General features: G+C 44.9%; 1 protein-coding gene across 1 annotated transcript in view; it reads left to right on the forward strand.

Annotated features, from left to right (window-relative positions):
- Positions 1-1,796, forward strand: part of SPSB4 (splA/ryanodine receptor domain and SOCS box containing 4) — an 82,459-nt gene extending 80,663 nt beyond the window's left edge. Inside the window, exon 3 of the mRNA XM_041414541.1 lies at positions 489-1,796. Coding sequence (XP_041270475.1) covers positions 489-616 — 128 coding nt within the window. The 3' untranslated portion in view covers positions 617-1,796. The remainder of the gene's footprint in view (positions 1-488) is intronic.
- The last annotated feature ends 17,582 nt before the right edge of the window (positions 1,797-19,378 follow it).

Here is a 19,378-nt window from a genome sequence, read left to right on the forward strand (position 1 = left end):
TGTTGGCTGAGTAGTTGGGTTACCCCTGAATGCCATTTCCAGTTCCTAAGATGCAGAAGGAGCTGGGATGTAAAGGTCAGAAGTTGCCAGTGTAGTTCATGTTAACACAAAATGATGAATGTTGTGTTATAAACACAGTAGAAACTCCCTGTCTTGTTTGAGATCTGGAAATGTAGTAACTTCTCATGCTTGATAGAACAGCCTGAAAAGTGGTTTGGTATTATTGATTTAAACCTCACAGATAAAGAAGCTCAGTGTGAAACTTTGCAGCCCCTTACTACGGGTGAAATGTAGAAAATTCTGCCTTGGCTTGTATTGATTATCTTAATTGCCTCAAGATACAAAGGTTTTCCCAATACCATTACTATCTTTGTGACTGATCGATAGAATACAGAATCTCTGTTCATAAACAAAACATTGTCTGTAAATGGAGATGCTGGAAAATTAACTCTTTGTTTTCTTCTCTTTTCTTTCTCCTGTTTTTCCAGCGGAACCCCTGCCTTTAATGGACTTGTGCCGAAGATCAATTCGTTTTGCTCTTGGCAGAGACCGCCTGCATGACATAGAAATTCTACCTTTGCCTCTGTCTCTGAAAAATTATTTACAGTACCAATAAGAAATCTAGAACCCTCTGGCCTCACATTGGACTTCATCAATGCAAATGGCAGAAAATTGTTTACAGCAAAATATAAATCTTTGTGATGGACACTGAAGTGTTATTTAATTTTTAATATATGTATTTTTTTCTGAACCAGTGAAAGCAGATCCCTGTGGGGGACTACTAAAAAATGTGAAAACATTGATTTGATTGAGGTTCATGTGTTACCTGTTGCCTTTTGTGTTTACAGTCCTGAAGGCTATAATTCTCATCTCTCATACACTGATTGGTTTATCTTTGTTGCTTCTGGTAAATGCCAATAGAAAATCTGACCTGCAAGATTCAGTGTCCTGCAGGCAGAGCATTTTTCAATATTATGATTTTCATTATTTTTTTCTCTCTCCTACACTTTACTCCAATAAATAAAAATAAATTAACAAAGGAAAAGTCTTGACAGTAACTTCTGAAAAATATTTAAACCTTGGTATGCAGAGTTGTTGAGAGTTCTGTATTCAGTGCTCAATATAATTAGGCCTATAATATCTAAAAGCTCTATTGTTTAAAAAAAAGCAGATTGTTGTCTAAAAGAAGAGAATGTGGTTTAAAAACATGAGAGGAAACAAACGGTTTATGTATCAGATCAGTTTCTGGACTTGGTAACAGTAAGGTGCAGTTCATTGTTTTCAAGACCAAATCTAGTCCCTCCAAAGTTCTGCAGTTTATAACAAAGTGTTCATTGTCTCAAGAATTTAGGATATTCATATTTTAGGAAGCTTGTCACTTTTTTTAAAAAAAATACAAATTTATAATTTTTATGTGGTATGAACTCTAAGTACTTTGTTTTTTCTTTTTAATGTATGTGTGGTTGTAATGTTTATTTATCTGTTTAGCGTCTGGAGTTCTCATTTAACTGTTTCCCATCTTGGGGTGACTGATTCTGGTTTTTTCCCCAGCTCCATCTGAAATGTATCCGTTTTTCAGGCTCATCCCTTTTTTTTTTAAGATGCTGCTTTCTGTTTGTGTTTCTTACATGTTTCAAGTTATCTGCCTGAATCAGTTATCTAGTTTTTAAACTGGAAGTTGTTGTTAGGGCAGAATGTCAAATGTTTAGACTGAGCTGCCTTCAGCATATTTTAATGTGAATTTACTGATGAATGAGGAGAAAATTTCTAATAAAGTCTACTGTCCAAAGTAAAAATTCAACCTCCTTTGATGAAGTGTTAAAACTGCTCATAGCCCAGAGCTGAAGTTCAGTTCCTTGTGCAGCTTTGCAGATGTTTCTGTTTGGTTCTTCCGTGGGATTGCTCCTCTGTGAGAGACATGGCAGGCAGTGACCTGTCCCATTCTGGATTTATCCCAGTCACCCTGAGCGTGGCCATGCTCTTGCTTTCAACACCATCCTGGTCAGATTCCTCTGAACAAAACCTCACTTCTGTGCCAAGCTGTGCTTTGGGACTTGGTGCTTTTGAGACAGGTTGGAGAACAACTGCTGTGCGCTGATGATCCAGGCAAAACCACTGTCCCACAGATGGCTGCCCTGCTCTCAGTCACCCCTGGGAACAGAATTACAGTTCCAGCTGGAAAGGAGAAATGTGACATACAAAAACACAAGCAAGAGTGCAAGCAACAAGGACAAGGTAACACAGGGATGTCAGAAGTTAAATAACTGATTGTCTGGGTTTAACTGTAAGCTTCAGCATGGAATTATTTTGGACTTGCTTTCACTTAAGGTGAGAGGTACATACTGCATTCCTTCCCTTAATCTTACAAAGGGGAGGAAACTACAACAGTGATCCACATTTCTTACTTTTCCTGCTTGCTTTATTTCGTATAAACCTTTTGTCTCAGTAGGTACACTGGAAGAAGAAGCTATAAAAGTACAATATTCACACAAAAGGCAGAATAAAGGTGTGTCAAGTGATCTGTCATAAGCAAGGTAAGTAGCTGTTCAGGAATGGCAATTCTGGTTGACCTTATTGTTATTGACCTAAAATTAGTTTTCTACTGTGTGTAACTACAGGCTTCATGTTCCCTTGAATAACTGCAGTGACACAACTGTTCTTTCACTTGACCTAGACCAACAGCTTTTTAATGTTACAGTAAAGTGGGAATTGATATCATAAGACAAATTAATGGTGCCTCTGTATGTTCATTACCCTTATTGCTTTACAGTTGTGTTGGAATTTTAGTTGGTGCCCCTTCTGTGATGATTTCTCTAAACCAAACATCCTTATTTTAACTTTCAGATATTTTTTCGAACACTTAGTGTCTTCCAAGATATTATAATTCTATAGGAATGATTATTTTATTATTTTACTGTTTCCTAATTGCATGTTGTGATTCTGTGGATGGTAGATACACTCCTTCATATGGTATTAGAGCCACGTTTTTGGAGATCAAAGTCTGTTTGATACATTTTTCTTGGTCTGCAGAACCTTTCAATGAGACTGCAGCATGGAGAATATTAATGATACTTCAGTGTTCTTCCTAAGCATCCCTTTGCAAGTGGATTCTCTTCCAGGAGGGTTTATAGGAAAGATGGAGTACAGGTAATGATGAATCAGGCATTGCGGCTAAACAAGTGGTCAGAGAATCTCCTCACAGAATAGCAGGAAGAGTCTTCTCTGTCAGTGAGCTCCAGCCCGGGTGCTGGGTCCCTCACATTGATCCTCCAGGCTCCCTTTACTGGCATGCATATGTTGTTCACAGTTCACACAGAATGAAGATGTCTGCTTCAGGAGGGAATTGAGCAATGATTTATAAAGTATCCATGCATTAGCCTTTGCCCAAATCAGGGGTCAAACACTAAGTGGTTACATTCCTTCAACCAAAGCAGTTGAAACTTCTCAGAATCTCTATCCTGGCCACCTAAATCCGGGAAGATCCCTACCCAGAGGTCCTCTCTGGGGAATATCTGACAGTGAGGATGATCACTTACTACAAAGCTGCACTACTTTGAGATCCGGATTGAGATCTTCCTTGCCTGCGTGTTTTCAATTTCCAGCACTTCTGCCTTTCATCACATGAAAAAAACAGACAATCCATGTGATGGTTTTCAGCTTTCACTGTGTCCCTGTGCCTGAGCAAAAGGAGTGCAGTTTCTCTAGACATGATGTGGAAGTGAATTTCAGAATCATAGAATATTCTGTGTTGGAAGGACCCACAAAGATCATTGAGTCTGTCTCTCAAGTGGATGGCCCATGAGGGGATCACACCCGCAGCCTTTTGTACCCTGCTCTGACCAACTGAGCTAATCTCACACCCAGTGTTCCCATGGCTGGTAAACTGAGGGTAGCAGAAGCTCTGCAATGCAAAACACAGGAGTTTATTTGTAGTATTTCAAGGAAAAGGTGCCTGGGAGCTGCAAGCAAATTGTGTAACCTCTGTGATGGGTGCATGCTAATTAGTGGGTTGCAAAAGGAAATATTTTACCTACTCTGCATTTGTTTCTCTAATGTGGCCCCTTCCTAGGAATTCCTGATGGTTCAGAATCCATTCTATTGTAACTGTGGTTAAGATTTATGGGAACATGTATCACAGCTTCTCTTCTTTACTTTCTCTCTGTTGCCATTCTTCAGCCTTGTGCAACTCATGTGAGGTTGGGGAATTGACTGATGCCTCTGGAGGTGCTGCTTTGGTGATCACGATTCACAGATGCTATAACACTGTCAGCTTTTACACTTACTGAAACTGTAATTTTGTAACACCTACATTTGGAGTCAAATTTGAGAAGCTGCTGTGCTTTGATGTAGCAGCTGTCACACACATCCTGCTACTGGGCTGACAGAGTCTGTTCTACAAAGGCTTTATTTCTGCCTCACATTGAACCACTGGAGATGTGTTGAAATGCCTGAATTCTCATCCAGAGACAATGTAGTACAATCTGTAGGGAAACGTGAAGTTTTATTTTAGGCTTTATATGTAATCTTTCTGGTGTCCATTTTTTTAATATCAACAGATAAACTCTTGCTTAGGTAGGACCTAACTTTGGAGCAGTTTCTCAGTGTCCACTTGAAAAAAGCTGTTGCAGAGCAGACGTGTACAAATCATTTAAAAGTTTTGGATAGTTATAAAAGAGCAGCAAACCAGAGTGCTATAAAGTTTCCTTCTCATCTCCATTACAGTTGGTATTGTTAAACTATAACCACATGTTCTGCTGTCAGTGACAGGCACTGCACAGCGAGCTCTGTATCAGCTCCAGCAGAGCTCATTCAGGTGCAATTCCCACTGACATCAGCGGGAGATCTGCCTGAGTCAGCACTGCTGCCCTTGGTTCCCATGTAAAGATCCCCAAACATTTCCAACACATTGTATTGAGCCATACTTTATTATATGTAAGCAATGTCAAGCAGATGGTTTCTGCAGCAGTTTCTCTAATTTGGCAAAAGATGCTGGCAAGTGTAGTTAGGTGAATGCTGTGAGAAAGTTGAACAAAAAATGTGTCTCCTTGAGGCTGAAAGCAGCGTTCAAAGGGGGAGCCAGACTTCTTGGTTCCTTGGTGATGGTTTTCCATTTATAAACCTTTAGAATCTTAGTGGTTTTTATTCTGTATGCTTAAAGGCATGTAGGATCTTTATCCACTCCTCTTTATCTCAAAAGAGTGTCTGCTGACCATAAAGTGGAAATCCCCTTGTTTGCTTGTTTCAAAAAGACACCAAAAATCTTCCTTCCTCCTTGGGAAGTATTCTCTGTAGACATAGAACTATGGGAAATGTACAACACACACCGGCCTGGATGCCCCACCAGGTCCTGTTTTTTCTTTTCCTTGAGGTAGCAGCTGTTTCTTCAGAGGAGAACTCAGTGTGTTCTGTAGGCATTGTCTAAAATAGAAACATTTGGAAACATCTGCAGCAAAGCTGAACCCTGCTGAAGGTATGTTAAAGCAAATTTAGATATACTGTGGCGGGGACAGAGAGCAAAGGATCAGAGCTTAGGAGGATAGTGTTTGCCTTGTTTTCTTTTTTTTAGCCCCACTATAGAGTACAAGTAAATTCAGAAGGGAAAGGAATAAAGAAAAGTTGTTTGTGCTTCCATCACCATCAGGTGTTTAGTGTCGATGTTTAAAGCTTAAGCATCTTCCCCACTAAACCTTTGTTGCACAGCCTTAGCGTCCCAAGGCTCTAGCAATGATTGCAGTTGTGTGTAATGGCACCCAATTCCACATCTTGTCCTGTTAGACCTTAATTCATTAACTTCTGGGCAAAAAGCACAGCTGCTCTCTCATCATTGGCACTGCTGCAGGAACATGGGGGGGTACCCAGACCAGCTCCCATCCTGGGCAGAGAGAGCCCAGCCCTTGGCAGAGCTCGGTGTGGGGCAGTTCCTGTGCCAGGCAGCACAGGCACATCTGCAGCAGGGATGGATGGCTGAGCTCACCTGGGTCTGCATTTCACTTGGGAGGCAGCTTTGCAAATCCTGTTTAAAACAGCTGTCAGGATCAGGTACTTGCAGTTTCATTTGTGTAGCTGTGACAATCTGTAAGGTATGTATAGGCTGTGATCTCTGCAGGTGACAGTAGCTGTAAAAGCAGAGCTCATGTTTTTAACAACTTTAACATATTAGGGGTGCTTACAGTGCAGACAGGTATGTTGGATTTTCATGTACTGTTTCTCTGCTTTTTGAAAGCTCTGCACCACGAAAGGCAGATGTCTTCAGACTTCTAAGGAAAAGCAAGCAAAACACATAAATGAGGTGATATTTTATTTCTGCCAGTCCTCATGTCTGAAAAATGTTACTGCCAGTTTCAAATACCAGTCACCAGGCCAGCATCACAGAGGCACTTTGTTGAGATCAGGATCTTCTCCGTGGTGCCTCTGTCAGTTTCCTCCATATTTACCTATTTTTAAAGAAGATAAAGGTATTTTACAAAGTTATTCAAACTGCAAGCTTAACTTGAAAATTCACTATTCTAATGCATAAAATGCTTACAGCACACTTAAGACTTTATTAGCAGAGGCACAACGAACTGCTACACACATACCTGGGAAACTAGTGAATGTCTTTAATGGGAAAATGGTTCAGCCTTTTCTCATTTTACTGAGACAATTGGTTTGGCAAGTGCAGTGCTTCTTGTGTAGCAAAATGTGAACAGCTGTAAGGCATGGGGCCAGAATTTCAGTGTATGCTTTTGGAAGTGACTTCTCCAGCATAGTAAAGGTACCTGTGACATTATATTGGGGATTGAAGTTTTACTTCATTTGGAGATAACTTTTAACTTTTGGGAATTAATAAGATTTGGATCCTTCTAAGCTATTCTATCAGGGCTTGTCTAGAGATGAACCAAACCAAAACCAAACTGCCCCCCGCCCCTGCCCCCAGTAAATTAAGCTACCTGGGTAAACTTGGCCTGGTATCAAGGGTGTTTTGAGTATTAAATTGGCCTCCAGAAGTTCTGAGATTAATTCCAAGTTGTGCCAGAAACTTCCATGTTCTTGCTTATTTGCTGATTATCCCTCCACCCCTGCCTCTACCATTTCCTATGTACATCAAAGACAGCAGTCCAATTTTTCCAATTTTTCATTGACCCTAAGTTTTCATGATACAAATAAAGCCACCCAGTTCAGTTATTCATCATTTCTAATCATGCTGCATCTTTTATGTCACTGGTATTTGAGACTCAGGCTGTGTTTCCCAAGCTGAACTTCTTGAAAATCCACCTTGTAATTTCATTCTCCTCCTCACCATCCACTTTGGGGAAAGCTTCATAAGGTGAAGTATCTTCACTGTTCATGACTCCTGGAGCCCACTCCAAGAGTGTTGGGACATGTTACATTGGTGGCTTGCTGTCGAACTGACCTAATCAGTTTTTAATTTAATAACTGTCCAGTTACTAAGGTCAGTGCCCCCAAATGGCCTCATTCTGTACATATACACAAAGACACAAGTGGCCATTCTTAATTTGCAGCTAATACACTTTTTGTCTTGTGTCTTTGCCTTTTATATGCAATTTCTCTTGACTCTTCTACTGGGGCCTCACTCTGGGAAACAGTAGGTGCTTCAGCCTTCTGTGAGCCCAGTTTAATTTGCCTTCTCAGAAGGATCAGCAGTATTTAAAGTAAGAATTTGTTTTAGATAAAAGTTCTTTGAGCTGTCACAAGCATTGCACAAGATTGGAATAAATATGAATTTTAATAATAGAGCTGCTTAATGTTGGGGTTTAAAACTCCATGCTTCAGTTCCTCTCACGTCATTAACCCTCACCCACTAAGGAATGTTATACACAACTTTACTATCAGTGACTACTCTCAAATCAAAATAAAAGAAATAAATCTGTAGTTGTAATACAGAAACTTCCTTCTCTCTGAGATCTGTGACTCCCAGTTTCCTGCTGAATCTGAGCTGAAAAAAAGAATTCGGAATGGCTGGTTCCTTCATTTCTTGGTATTCCCATCCCCAACAGAAATGGGAACAAATGTTTTCAACTGTCAAATAACCAATGATAAATGGACAGCTGGGATAGGAACCTATCCCAGGATATTGTGTCTTGTGCACTAAAAGGTGAAATAAATGTGGGGTTTTTTTCCCCAGGACTTTATCTCTCTATAAAGATCTCCTAAACATTTATCTTCTGAACATGTTCATCCCATTGGACATGGGGAGATACTTCTAATCCTTTTGAAATACCAGCCTTCTGGATCAGGCAACTTTGTGACTTTGGAAAAGGAAGGACACTTTATATCATGCCCTCTTTTTATTTATATTATCTTTACTTAAGGCTTTAAAGTTTTGTTTAATTTATGGTTTTGGAATTTATTTGTAGAAATATAAAAACATATTCTTTTTTTCTTTTGTAAGTTTCCTTACTAAATCAAAAAGTTTTTATGGTCTTGCTGTAATTATAGAAATTGGAGGGTCACATGATGTCTTTTATGAGACCAGCTGAATGAAACTGAAGAGACACTTTCAGACATAGAACTGTTTCACTGAAGTACAAACACCAGTTTTCAAAGTTAAATTCAGATAAACAACTGTTTAAACTTGAACAGTTCTTAAGCTGCACAGAAATTTGAGAGTTGATAAATATATTGGTTTTGTGCCCTGTTATAATTTTTCCCACACCTGAGGCACCTGTGTGTTCTGCTGAACCCACCTTTCCTCTCTCTAATGACTTACTGAATCTGGGAAGAGAGGGATCTCTGTGTTGCAGGTACAAACCTCTTTGATGATACAATTGATTAACTTGTGCAAGTTAAACTTGTATCACGAGTTTGAAGCTGTATTTTGCCTTGAGGATCAAAGCTTCAGCCTGCATATCCTGAAAGCTGGTCTGGCTATTAGAGTACAGCATTAGTCACATTAAAGATATTATCTTTGTAAATTCAATCCTGTATCTATCCTGCAGTAATGGTGTCTATGTTCACACCATCCCTTCTTACAGAGAAGCTAACTAAAAAGAGCAGATGTCGTACATTTAATCAAGACCTTTCCCTTTTGTGGTTTTCCTGTTCAAAGAAAACAAAGATGAATGAATTCAGAGAATTTAAGTCCTCTGCTATTTTCACAGAGCTCCTTTTTGAATGGTTTTGTAGGCGTACACCTACTCTGCTGTCAGGCAGTAACATGCTAGGAGCTTACTATGACTTTCTGTAATGGAGTGAAGGAGTTCAGGCACAGGGTGGGGCTTCCCCCGGCCACTGGAGATTTCTTGGGGTTTGCTGTGTGTTCTTGTGTGGTGAGTAATGGGACAGGTTGAGGCAGGGCATTAAAAATCCTGGTGATGCTGACTGACAGGTGAGGCTCTGGAGGCATTAGCCAAGGCTGGGAATGCTGCTGAGCCTCTGCCTGCCCTTTCCCAGGTACGTGCTGCTGATGGCAGTGCCACGGCCCTGCACCTCTTGGATTACTCTGAAAGGGAGGAGCTCTCTGCTGGGCAGATACACCTGGCCATGCTCCTGGAGATGCTGCTGCACCTGGTTGATGAGACAAACATCAGCTGGGCTTTACTGCCAAAATAAATCTCATCAGTTTTCTTATAAACCCCAGCAATTTAGTCCCCAGGGCTTTGTTATTCAGTCTCTTCTTATGTTGGTTTGGAGGGGCTTGATCCCAAGGAGTGGGAGGAGTGCACCTGTGTCCTTTTTCCCCACTTTTCTGTTCCAGTTGTGGAGAATAAGTGGATTTTGGTTGTTTTCCATTGCAGTTCACTGCAGATCCTAAAAAACCCATCAGAGGAAGGATCATCACTTATCCTTCCACCAGCAGGTGAGAGTAGAGATGGTCATATTTCAGGAGCCTGGTTTTGGAATATTTTATGGAATTGGCCAAGTAGCTTTTACTTCTGGCGTTTCCACAGTTTGTCCGTGGCAGATCCAGCCTGTACTTCAATTTAGTGCCCCTCTGATCTCTTAGTCCGCAGGGAAATGAATGTTTTGGGAAGTTCCTATAGCTCTACTTAATGGTTTGTGTATTATGATGGTTTTCTGGAAGTAGACTATCCATCCTGACCTGTTTTCTTCCCACTCCCTGTCAGACTGGACCTGCAGGAAGGCTGAAGTGAGACCAGTATCTGTTAAATCTGACTCTCCCTGTCTCCCTGAGGCTGTAGCTGACAGAGTGGGAGATGTAAAAGACTGAAAACTCTTTTTTTTATCCCTTGAATCCCACGACTCTGTATCTGTAAGACACTCCTTTCTTTGTGGCACCTTGGGGATGCATTGGACAGAGGAACCTGTTGTGTCTCAGCATGGGAACCATGAGGACATACCAAGACCAGCCAGAGATGTTGGTTAAGAGATCTCCATCTGGGCTGGGTCAGCGTGGTTTCTTGGGAACATTTCCAGAGGATCATACCCTTTCTGTTCTCTGGAATCCCACCATGCACATGGTGCAGAAAAATATTTTTATTTTAAAAAAGTCAGTCCAGGATTGGAAATGCCAGTCCAGGATTGGAAATTAGCTGTTCCACTGATATATTTTTACACAATGTGTTTTTAATTTGACACAGAAGCCCTCTCCTTCCCTCAGACCCCATATCCTTTACCTTTGGGTTTTCTCAAAAACAATTCCCTGCCTACACCAATGAAAAATATTCCAAATTAGGGTACTCTGTGACTCTGCAGCCTGGGCTCAGTTGGTCACTTGGAACCCTTGGGAAGGAATTTGTCATCTCTTGATGACAAGCTCAACCTGAACATAATTGAAGAAATAAAAAGTAAAAACCAACCTACCCCATGCTGAGCGCGGGCAGGGCCTGGCACAGGAGCGCGCACCGGGAGCTGCGGCCGTGCCCAGCAGGGCCCGGGGCACCCATGGCTGCTCCGTGCCCAGGCTCCCAGGAGCAGGGCAAACTCACACTGTCCAGTCCCTGCATTTGCCTCCCGCTGGCACTTGGCACCCTGAGCATGTTTGGGTGCAAGGGCTCCAGTGCTGCTGCCTGGAGAGACTGGGAAAATGGGCATTAACCACTCCTGAGCTCTGGCTGGGGAAAGCATTTGGGACCTCTGGCATTTCAATAAAAGCAGTTTCCATCATTTTGGAAATATGTTGAACCAACCCACAGGAGACAAATAAACCTTTCTCCATAAGTACAGGCCTAGGGATTACACAATTATTCCTATGCCTGGTCAAACAAGCCAGCAGACAGTTTTTGGGGAGAGATTCCAGGCTCTTGTCTCCCTCCCTGGCTGTGCAGCACTTGCAGAGCACCAGGATTTGGATACTCAGGCCTTAATTTAAATCCCAGAGATATTAAGGAACAGGAAGTGTCCTAAAGGGACCTCCATTCATACTTCAATTTTTCGTATTTTAAGTCTTCTGTCACTAATGAGTTTTGCTCTTCTTTTGTTAAGAATACTCCACCTTTTTCTTCTTTAGGCATCCCCATCCAGGAGACAAAATAAATGTGGAAGGAAGTTTGGAATGCTGCTTCCAAGTCAAGTTACCTGGTAGGAAATTGCTTCAGCTCTTTTGTACCTCAGTGTGTTTTAAACACAGCTTGGCCCTTCATGGCTGCAGACTCTCTGCTACTCCCAGGGAGTAACATCAGCTGTGGTCTCAACTGTACACAAAAAGATTGATTTGGGATTGAATTTGGATGCAGGCAAGTATGGGCCAATTTCAGAAAGCTTCAATCCCTGTTTTTCAGTGGTTCAGTCAGTGACTGAGTGGTGAGACCTTCAGGATGGTCACCCCTCTCCTGGGCACCATCCCTGCTCTGTGGTCTGTTCCCACTCCTGGCTTGGCCCCTTCTTTTAGTGGGAGGTTAAACAACAAATGTTTGCCTTGCTGGGTTTTGGGACATCAGAGACTCCCCCAAGGCAGCTGGCAAAGCTCCTGTTTCCACACCCTCTGCCTCCCAAAGCCATGCTGGAGCCAAACAGAGCAAAGGAGATATCTTAGTTCCGTGCTGGAAATTTCCACTTGTGCCCAAAAAACAGAAGAAATAGTGTCTGCCCCATCTTTGAAAGTGTCCAAGACTGCACAGGGCTTGAAGCAACCTCAACTAGTGGATTGAATGGCAGGGGATGGAATAAGGGGATTCTTAAGGTCCCGTCACACCCAAACTCTTCTGGGATTACATTATGATTCTTTGATGTCTTCCTGCATTTATTTTGCATAATTTCCTCTCAAATTTACTTTCTCAAATTTAGATGACTTGTTAAAGGAATCATTTAAAAATTATTCCAGGGATAAAAAGGGGAGCACCAAACATAAAAAAGTCATTCCTACATCCATCAAATCATTATTAATTGGAAGCTATTCCCTCATTTCTGTCCTTGTTTTGTTTTCTTGGAAAACCTTATGATCCTGCAGTTTCTCAGAGACATGTGATGGGATTACAGAAAGGTTTGCCCTGTCGGGGAGCCAGGTGGGTTTCGAACACTTGTTCCTCTCCATCTTTAACCAGGTTTCCCACAGAAAGGTGTTGTGGAAGCAATTCAGAATTACTAGAAATGGATGAGGTTCACATTTTTTCTCCACTGTTTTTCACCTATATTCACATTATTGGAACTACCCTCAAATGAGCCCTAGGAAACTACTGTGAAAAAGATCACTGAGTAGCATCTTAAAAGAGAAAATCGCATTCAGCAGCAGCAGAAACAATCCCGTTGCTATTTTCACCTGGTCTCTAGGTGCTCTGCCCGAGCTCCCTATAGCCACTCCCATTCGCAAACAAGCACTATGGAAGACACTCACTTTGTAAGGAGGCAGTTTTGGACACTTTTTTTTGCCATGGAATGGGACGATGAAGTCCAGATGGTCTTTGTGGTCCCTTCCAAGCCAAACCACCCCATGATTCCATGACAGGATCAGCACCTATCCCAATTCCATTCCAGAAACCTGTCACTAACTCACAACTTCCCCTATCCTCTTTTTGCACCACATCAGGGATGTGCTGGCAAGTGCCACAGGCATGGGATGCTTCAGCATTCCCTGGGGATGTTGTTCAAAGATAAACTTGTGGCCTCAGTGCTCCAAAATACTTGGTCGGCCCCAGTTCCAATTTTGATTATGTCAAATAGCAGTGTGGGGTGCTTCCTCTCACATCTCACCATTGGGACGGCTCACATGGAATGTGAGCGACTTACTGCATTTGAAGTTCCTGGCTCAAGAAGCCGGTGTTGTAATGTCCTCTCCTGGAAATATCCAGAACACCAGGAGAGTCCCTGGAAGCCATGGGTAGGGACAGAGTCAGACAAACATTTTTAAACTGGTTTTCAGGAGATGCATCCACAGCCTGTGGCTTCAATGATTCCAAAGCTGTTCCTTCCCCTTGGGACAGCCAGGCAAAAGTTCTGGATGGATTTCTGACAGAAAAAACCTCTAAGCTACTTGGCTCTTGCCAAATCAAGACCAGCATTCCCAGCAGGCTCTAAGTAATAAACAACAGGAAAGACCATCTCACAGTGCATATTACAAACTGGGTACCACATTCCTCACTGGAACTGGACTGTTCCCACATGTCTGTAACAGCTGGGAGCATCCCCATTCCCCTACTCTTCTGTTCAGGAGAAAAAGACAGCACAGCCCTTAGACACTCAGTGTGTAAACCCAACAATCAAAGGAAAACCACCTTGCTCTGGGAAGAAATGTAATGTCCAGTTTTGGCCAAGACCAAAAAAAAACCCAAATAGCGGTGCTGGCAACATTTCCAGGCATGGAGCCTCCCAGCTCCAAAAATGTAGCTCATAGGGTTCTTCCCTGGTGCTGTTCTGTTTGGATGCTGACTGTGAGACTGAAGGCTTAGGATGGTACTTAGCACTGAGAAGGAAAGTGCCGATAGCAGGGTGTGTGCTGGTCGATCGATGGGTGCAGTTGAAGTTGCAGGCAGCAAGAGCTTTCTCAGCTGGCACTTTTCTGAGCTCTGGTTTTGCCAGATGTTTTCAGGTTTGTGGCCAGACTCTGCGAGAGTGAAAAGCTTTGTTAGGGCAAAGGAGTTCACGCTGCTGTTTGAGTGTGGTGCAAAGAAGGATTTGCACTTGGAAGGGGAAGATCAGCGAAATCTTTTTGGCCTGACACCGTTGATTTGAGAGAAGGGACGTTTCCAACCTGGCTCTGGGCTTGGGGTGATTTCGAGCTGGGCTCACTGCATGTCCTTCTTCTACGAATCAACACCACCATCGTGTGGCTGTGTTCATGAACGCTGAGAGTGCCCAGGAAAACGACAAGCTCTTTTCTGGCCCAGCCCCATTCGTGTGAGAGCAGTTCGTGGAAGTGGCTCTTGAAGACTGACAGAATGTGATCCTGCATGTATCAGGGAAGGAAAAAGAATCGTTTCATTGTTGGCTGTGCAGTTAATAGACTGCAAAAGAAAAGGCAATTGCAGAACAGCCCCTTTCTTTTATAAGCTTTTCTGTGCCATCAGCTGCTCAACACGTAACTCGTACCCACTGAACTGCATCCAGCTCCCTGGATATCTGCATTTTCCTTCAAGCTCTACATACCATCTTACTCTCTCACTCTTGCAGATCCCAAAGCCCTTCAAAACATCCAGCAGCTGCTCCCAAAGAAAAATTCTGAGAACAAAAAGCCAGCACTGGCCTTTATAGTCCCTTTGCAGTCTGTACGCTAGACAAAACACACTAGTGATGCACACTTTCCTTCTCAGCTGTATATATAGCATTCATCACATTCTCTCAAGGTGACAGTCCATGGCTAAAGTGAAGCATTTCCAGCTGTAGTTCAGACTGAGACATGACCTAGGGCAAAAAAGGATTTACTGACTTTTCGTCTTCCTCTTTCCTGAGACCAAGGGTGCTCCATGCCATCCCACTGCCAGACAGTTTGCCCTTCACGTTTCTGTCTAGAACTGACCCAGAAATATCCAGTTTCTGGGTGCCCCTTTCATACAGTCACTGCCATCCCAGGAAGAGATCTGGAGTGGAAGGAGAGGGAGGAAGGTGGGGTGGAGCAATCTCTGCAGCAAACCCCTGACAGCCAAAAGAAGTCACAATCTGAAAGTCACTCCTTGGGGCCATCTTCACTCTGACACTGCTTAAAAGTCCAAAGGAGCAGTTCATCTCAACCGGGAACCTGAGCCCGCTCCAAACTCTTGCCAAAAAGCCAGACCCCACACAATCACCTCATGGCAAACCCCATGCTGCCCTCATACCCTGCCAGACACCTGTGAGTGCTGCCTACCCCACTTGTCCCACACATGCCAATGGTGCCGTGCCCACATGCACCAAAAACACAGCAAATCCCCCTTGCTGAGCGGCCCCAGCAGGCTGCTCATCTCAACAGCTGACAGGGACATTTAATGGCTGCCCACCCCTTGGCCCCCTGGCCTGTGCCCCAAGCCAACCCCACCATGCTCCTGGCTCATGGCACCACCCCACTACAGCCCATCTTGACCTTGAAACTATGAATACTCCGCTCGCCTGGCACCTGCCATTCTCTTCATACAAAACCTCAGCTCTCTTAGCCTGAGAGTCAGAAAGGGCTTGTTTCAATTTGAGAAGGCCTCGCTGCTGATCAGGTTCCTGCCTCTGTCTTCTCAAATGCTGTTCTCCCACTTCATGCATTTTAAAACCAGAACTCTGGCCTCACATTGAAAAGTTTGGTTCCTCTGGAAAAGAAGGAAATTAACATGTAGGAAGGTGATCAAAGCCATTCCTAATTCTCTCTCTGAAAGACAAATTGACCCATTTTCTCAAACACAAATTGACCCACTTTGCTCAGTGTGTCCAGCCCTGAAGTCAGTATCTGGATGGCATCTTTGGGGAAGAGGCTGAGGGCAGGGAGCCCAAAGCTCATGGCTTCTTTTCCTGGGGCAGGCATCATTTGCCCACTCACTTAATATCACAGTTCAAAGGGATATTGGATCAGTCTCCCACAGCTTGTGGGAACCTCTGTGATGTGGAAGAGTTGGGAAAATCCATGAGCTTCAGGCAAACCTGAATCATGCTGATGTGGAAATGAGTGCACCAGGTGCCCAGGACTCAGGCATTCCAGGGATACCAGAGCACATGGCCTCTTTCCTATGAAATATTTTGCCTTTGTCAGAGGCATTTCCAGAACTTTTAGGATGGGTCCCAAACCACCTTGTACATCCATGTCATCCTGTGCTGCTGCTGCTGCTGCAGCTTCCCAAAAGACACTACATTTTGGTGGATGCAAAATGGCCCAGGGGATGCAGGACAACTCAGGATAATGGAGGCTGAGCGACCGCTGGAAGTCCTCTGCTCCCACTCAGAGAAGAACAAACTTCCCAGCTGCCTCCTGAAGATGTGGGCCTTGTCCCATTGTCCTCTGAACACTGCCACTGTCAGACACTGTCAGGTCCCTGTCTCCTGGGCAGCACTTCCAGGGATGCCCGCAACCCCAGGAGGACACCAGGAGATGGAAGGTGCTCCTAGAGATGAGTCTCCCAGGTCCTCCATGGGGAGGACCAGCTGGAGATGACACTGAGGCTGCCAGCACTGGTGAGCACATGCCATGGCAGTCTGGAGAGCAGAGGGATGGGTGTGTTCAGGGAATGTCACCTGCTCTGCATTGCACACTCAGGGCAGTGACAAGGAACGCCTTTGGGGCAGAGGGGCTGGAATGCAGAGAGTCTGTCCCAATAGAGCATTTAATCTGAGTCCTCTAGGGAGCTTTCTCCCCTCATCCTGAGAGTTCCTTATTGTTCATGCAGTTGATATGAACACAAGAGCTCCAGAGCTCCATCCAGAACCACCAGTTCTGTGTCAGGGCCAAGCTGAGGCAGCCCCAGGATCAAGCCGGGCAGCCTCCATGGCAGCAGTTCAGCCCACAGGGAGGGATGGAGCGGACTCAGGCTTACCTCGTTCCTGGAGGAGAGGGAGGCCAGAGATGAGGATGCAGAGCCTGGAGCAGCGCAGCCTTTTATGCCGGGTCCCAGAGCCCTGTGGGGCCACAAACATTCCTTGTTTGTGAAACATCCAGACTCCTGGGAGTGGCCACTTGCGAGGCCTTGCTGCTGATGAGCTCCCTGCCTCTTTCATCTCGAATATTGTTCTCCCACTTTGTACAACCCAAAATCCTCCGATGACTCTTGTAATAACTTAGGGATGGAATGGACCTTAAAATCCTCTGGCTCCAGCCCCCTTAGACGGCTTTTACGGCTTCTCTGGATAAGCTGTTTGATTGTATTTCCTCTCTAAGAGGAAAAGATTAATTCCCAAAATGTAATGTTAATATCCCTGCTTTCAGTTTTGAACAAGTAGCCCTTGACCCATCCCTCCACATCCCAACCAGGAATCCTTCCCTTTCTGAAATGAATGTCTCCTGGGAGCCTTCTCCTCTCCTTGCTACGCAACCCCGACCCTCTCAGCCTGTCCTCACAGGCTGATGGCTCCAGCTGCCTGGTGCTCTTTGTGGCTCCTCTGGAGCCACTGCAGCAGGTCCGTGTGTTTCTTAGGCTGTGGCTCCTAGGGCTGAAGGCAGTACCCCAGGTACGGTGTCATGAGAGCCGAGTAGAGCAGGACAATCCCCTCCCTCGACCTGCTGGCCACACCGCTCTGGATGCAGCCCAGAATTCGAGTGCATTTTTGCACTGGGCTGCTAGCAAGAAGTTCAGGTTCATGTTCAGCATTTCAACCACCAGAACCTGCAGGTCTCCCTCCACAGGGCTGCTCTCAGTCAACTCAAGGCCTAGCCTGTGTCCAGGTTTGGGATTGCCCTGACCTTGGCATTTGACAACTAGAGCACAGGCCTCAGCTTGGGAAACTGGGATCCTCTAGAAAACATGGAATTCAACACGTAGGAAGGTGATCAAAGACATGCCCAAATCTCTCCCTGAAAGACAAATTGACCCATTTTCTCAAACACAAATTGACCCACTTTGCTCAGTGTGTCCAGCCCTGACGTCAGCATCAGGATGGCAGCTTTGGAAAAGAGGCTGAGGGCAGGGAGCCCACAGCTCATGGCTCCTTTTCCTGGGGCATGCATCATTTGCCCATTCACCTAACATCACAGTTCAAAGGGATATTGGATCAGTCTCCCACAGCTTGTGGGAACCTCTGTGATGTGGAAGAGTTGGGAAAATCCATGAGCTTCAGGCAAACCTGAATCATGCTGATGTGGAAATGAGTGCACCAGGTGCCCAGGACTCAGGCATTCCAGGGATACCAGAGCACATGGCCTCTTTCCTATGAAATATTTTGCCTTTGTCAGGGGCATTTCCAGAACTTTTAGGATGGGTCCCAAACCACCTTGTACATCCATGTAATGCTGTGCTGCTGCTGCTGCAGCTTTCCAAAAGTCATTGACTTCTGGTGGCTGCTCAAAGGCCCAGGGGTGCAGGACAACTCAGGATATGGAGACTGGGAGAGACCACTGGAAGTCCTCTGCTCCCACTCAGAGAAGAACAAACTTCCCAGCTGCCTCCTGAAGACGTGGGCCTTGTCCCATTGTGCACTGTACTCCGCCAACTGTCAGACAGGTCCCTGTCTCCTGGGCAGCACTTCCAGGGATGCCCTCAAGCCCAGGATGACACCAGGAGATGGAAGGTGCTCCTACAGATGAGTCTCCCAGGTCCTCCATGGGGAGGACCAGCTGGAGATGACACTGAGGCTGCCAGCACTGGTGAGCACATGCCATGGCAGTCTGGAGAGCAGAGGGATGGGTGTGTTCAGGGAATGTCACCTGCTCTGCATTGCACACTCAGGGCAGTGACAAGGAACGCCTTTGGGGCAGAGGGGCTGGAAAGCACAGAGTCTGTCCCGATAGAGCATTTAATCTGAGTCCTCTAGGGAGCTTTCTCCCCTCATCCTGAGAGTTCCTTATTGTTCATGCAGTTGATAGGAGCACAATAGCTCCAGAGCTCCATCCAGACCTTCTGGGGTTGATGTGGGGTACTCTGGGTCACTGCAGCCCTTGAGCAGCCACCAAAAGACCATGCCTTGGGAGACAGCAAATGCAGGAGAGTGCAGACAAGCACCAGGTGATCCACCACTGGGAATACAAGGTGGGGAAATATCCTTCATGGCAGCAGAACATTGAGGATGTGAGCTCTGTTATCCCTTGAGTGCCTGAGTCTGTGGCACCCAGTCCACTGAAGTCCACACTGAGTGACTCAGGTTTGCCTGCAGCTCAGGGATTTTCCCAGCTCTTCCACACCATGATGACACCCACTCTGGTGCTCTGGAAGAGTGATCCAGTGTCCCTTTGAAATGTAAAATGCATGGAATGGGAATCCCCATCCCAGACCCAGAAAAAACAGCCATGGGCTCCCTGCCCTCAGCCTTTCCCCCAAAGCCACCAGCCAGGTCCCTGGCCTCTGGGATGAGCAGGCTGAGTAAAGCAGGTCAGTGTGGCTCTGGGTCTGTTTCAGGGAAGGCTGCAGCATCTCTTTGATCACCAAACCAGGCCATGGTACAG

The sequence above is a fragment of the Onychostruthus taczanowskii genome, unplaced genomic scaffold, assembly GCF_017590055.1.
Source record: "Onychostruthus taczanowskii isolate IOZ18803 unplaced genomic scaffold, ASM1759005v1 scaffold45, whole genome shotgun sequence".
In the NCBI taxonomy this organism is placed as follows: domain Eukaryota; kingdom Metazoa; phylum Chordata; class Aves; order Passeriformes; family Passeridae; genus Onychostruthus; species Onychostruthus taczanowskii.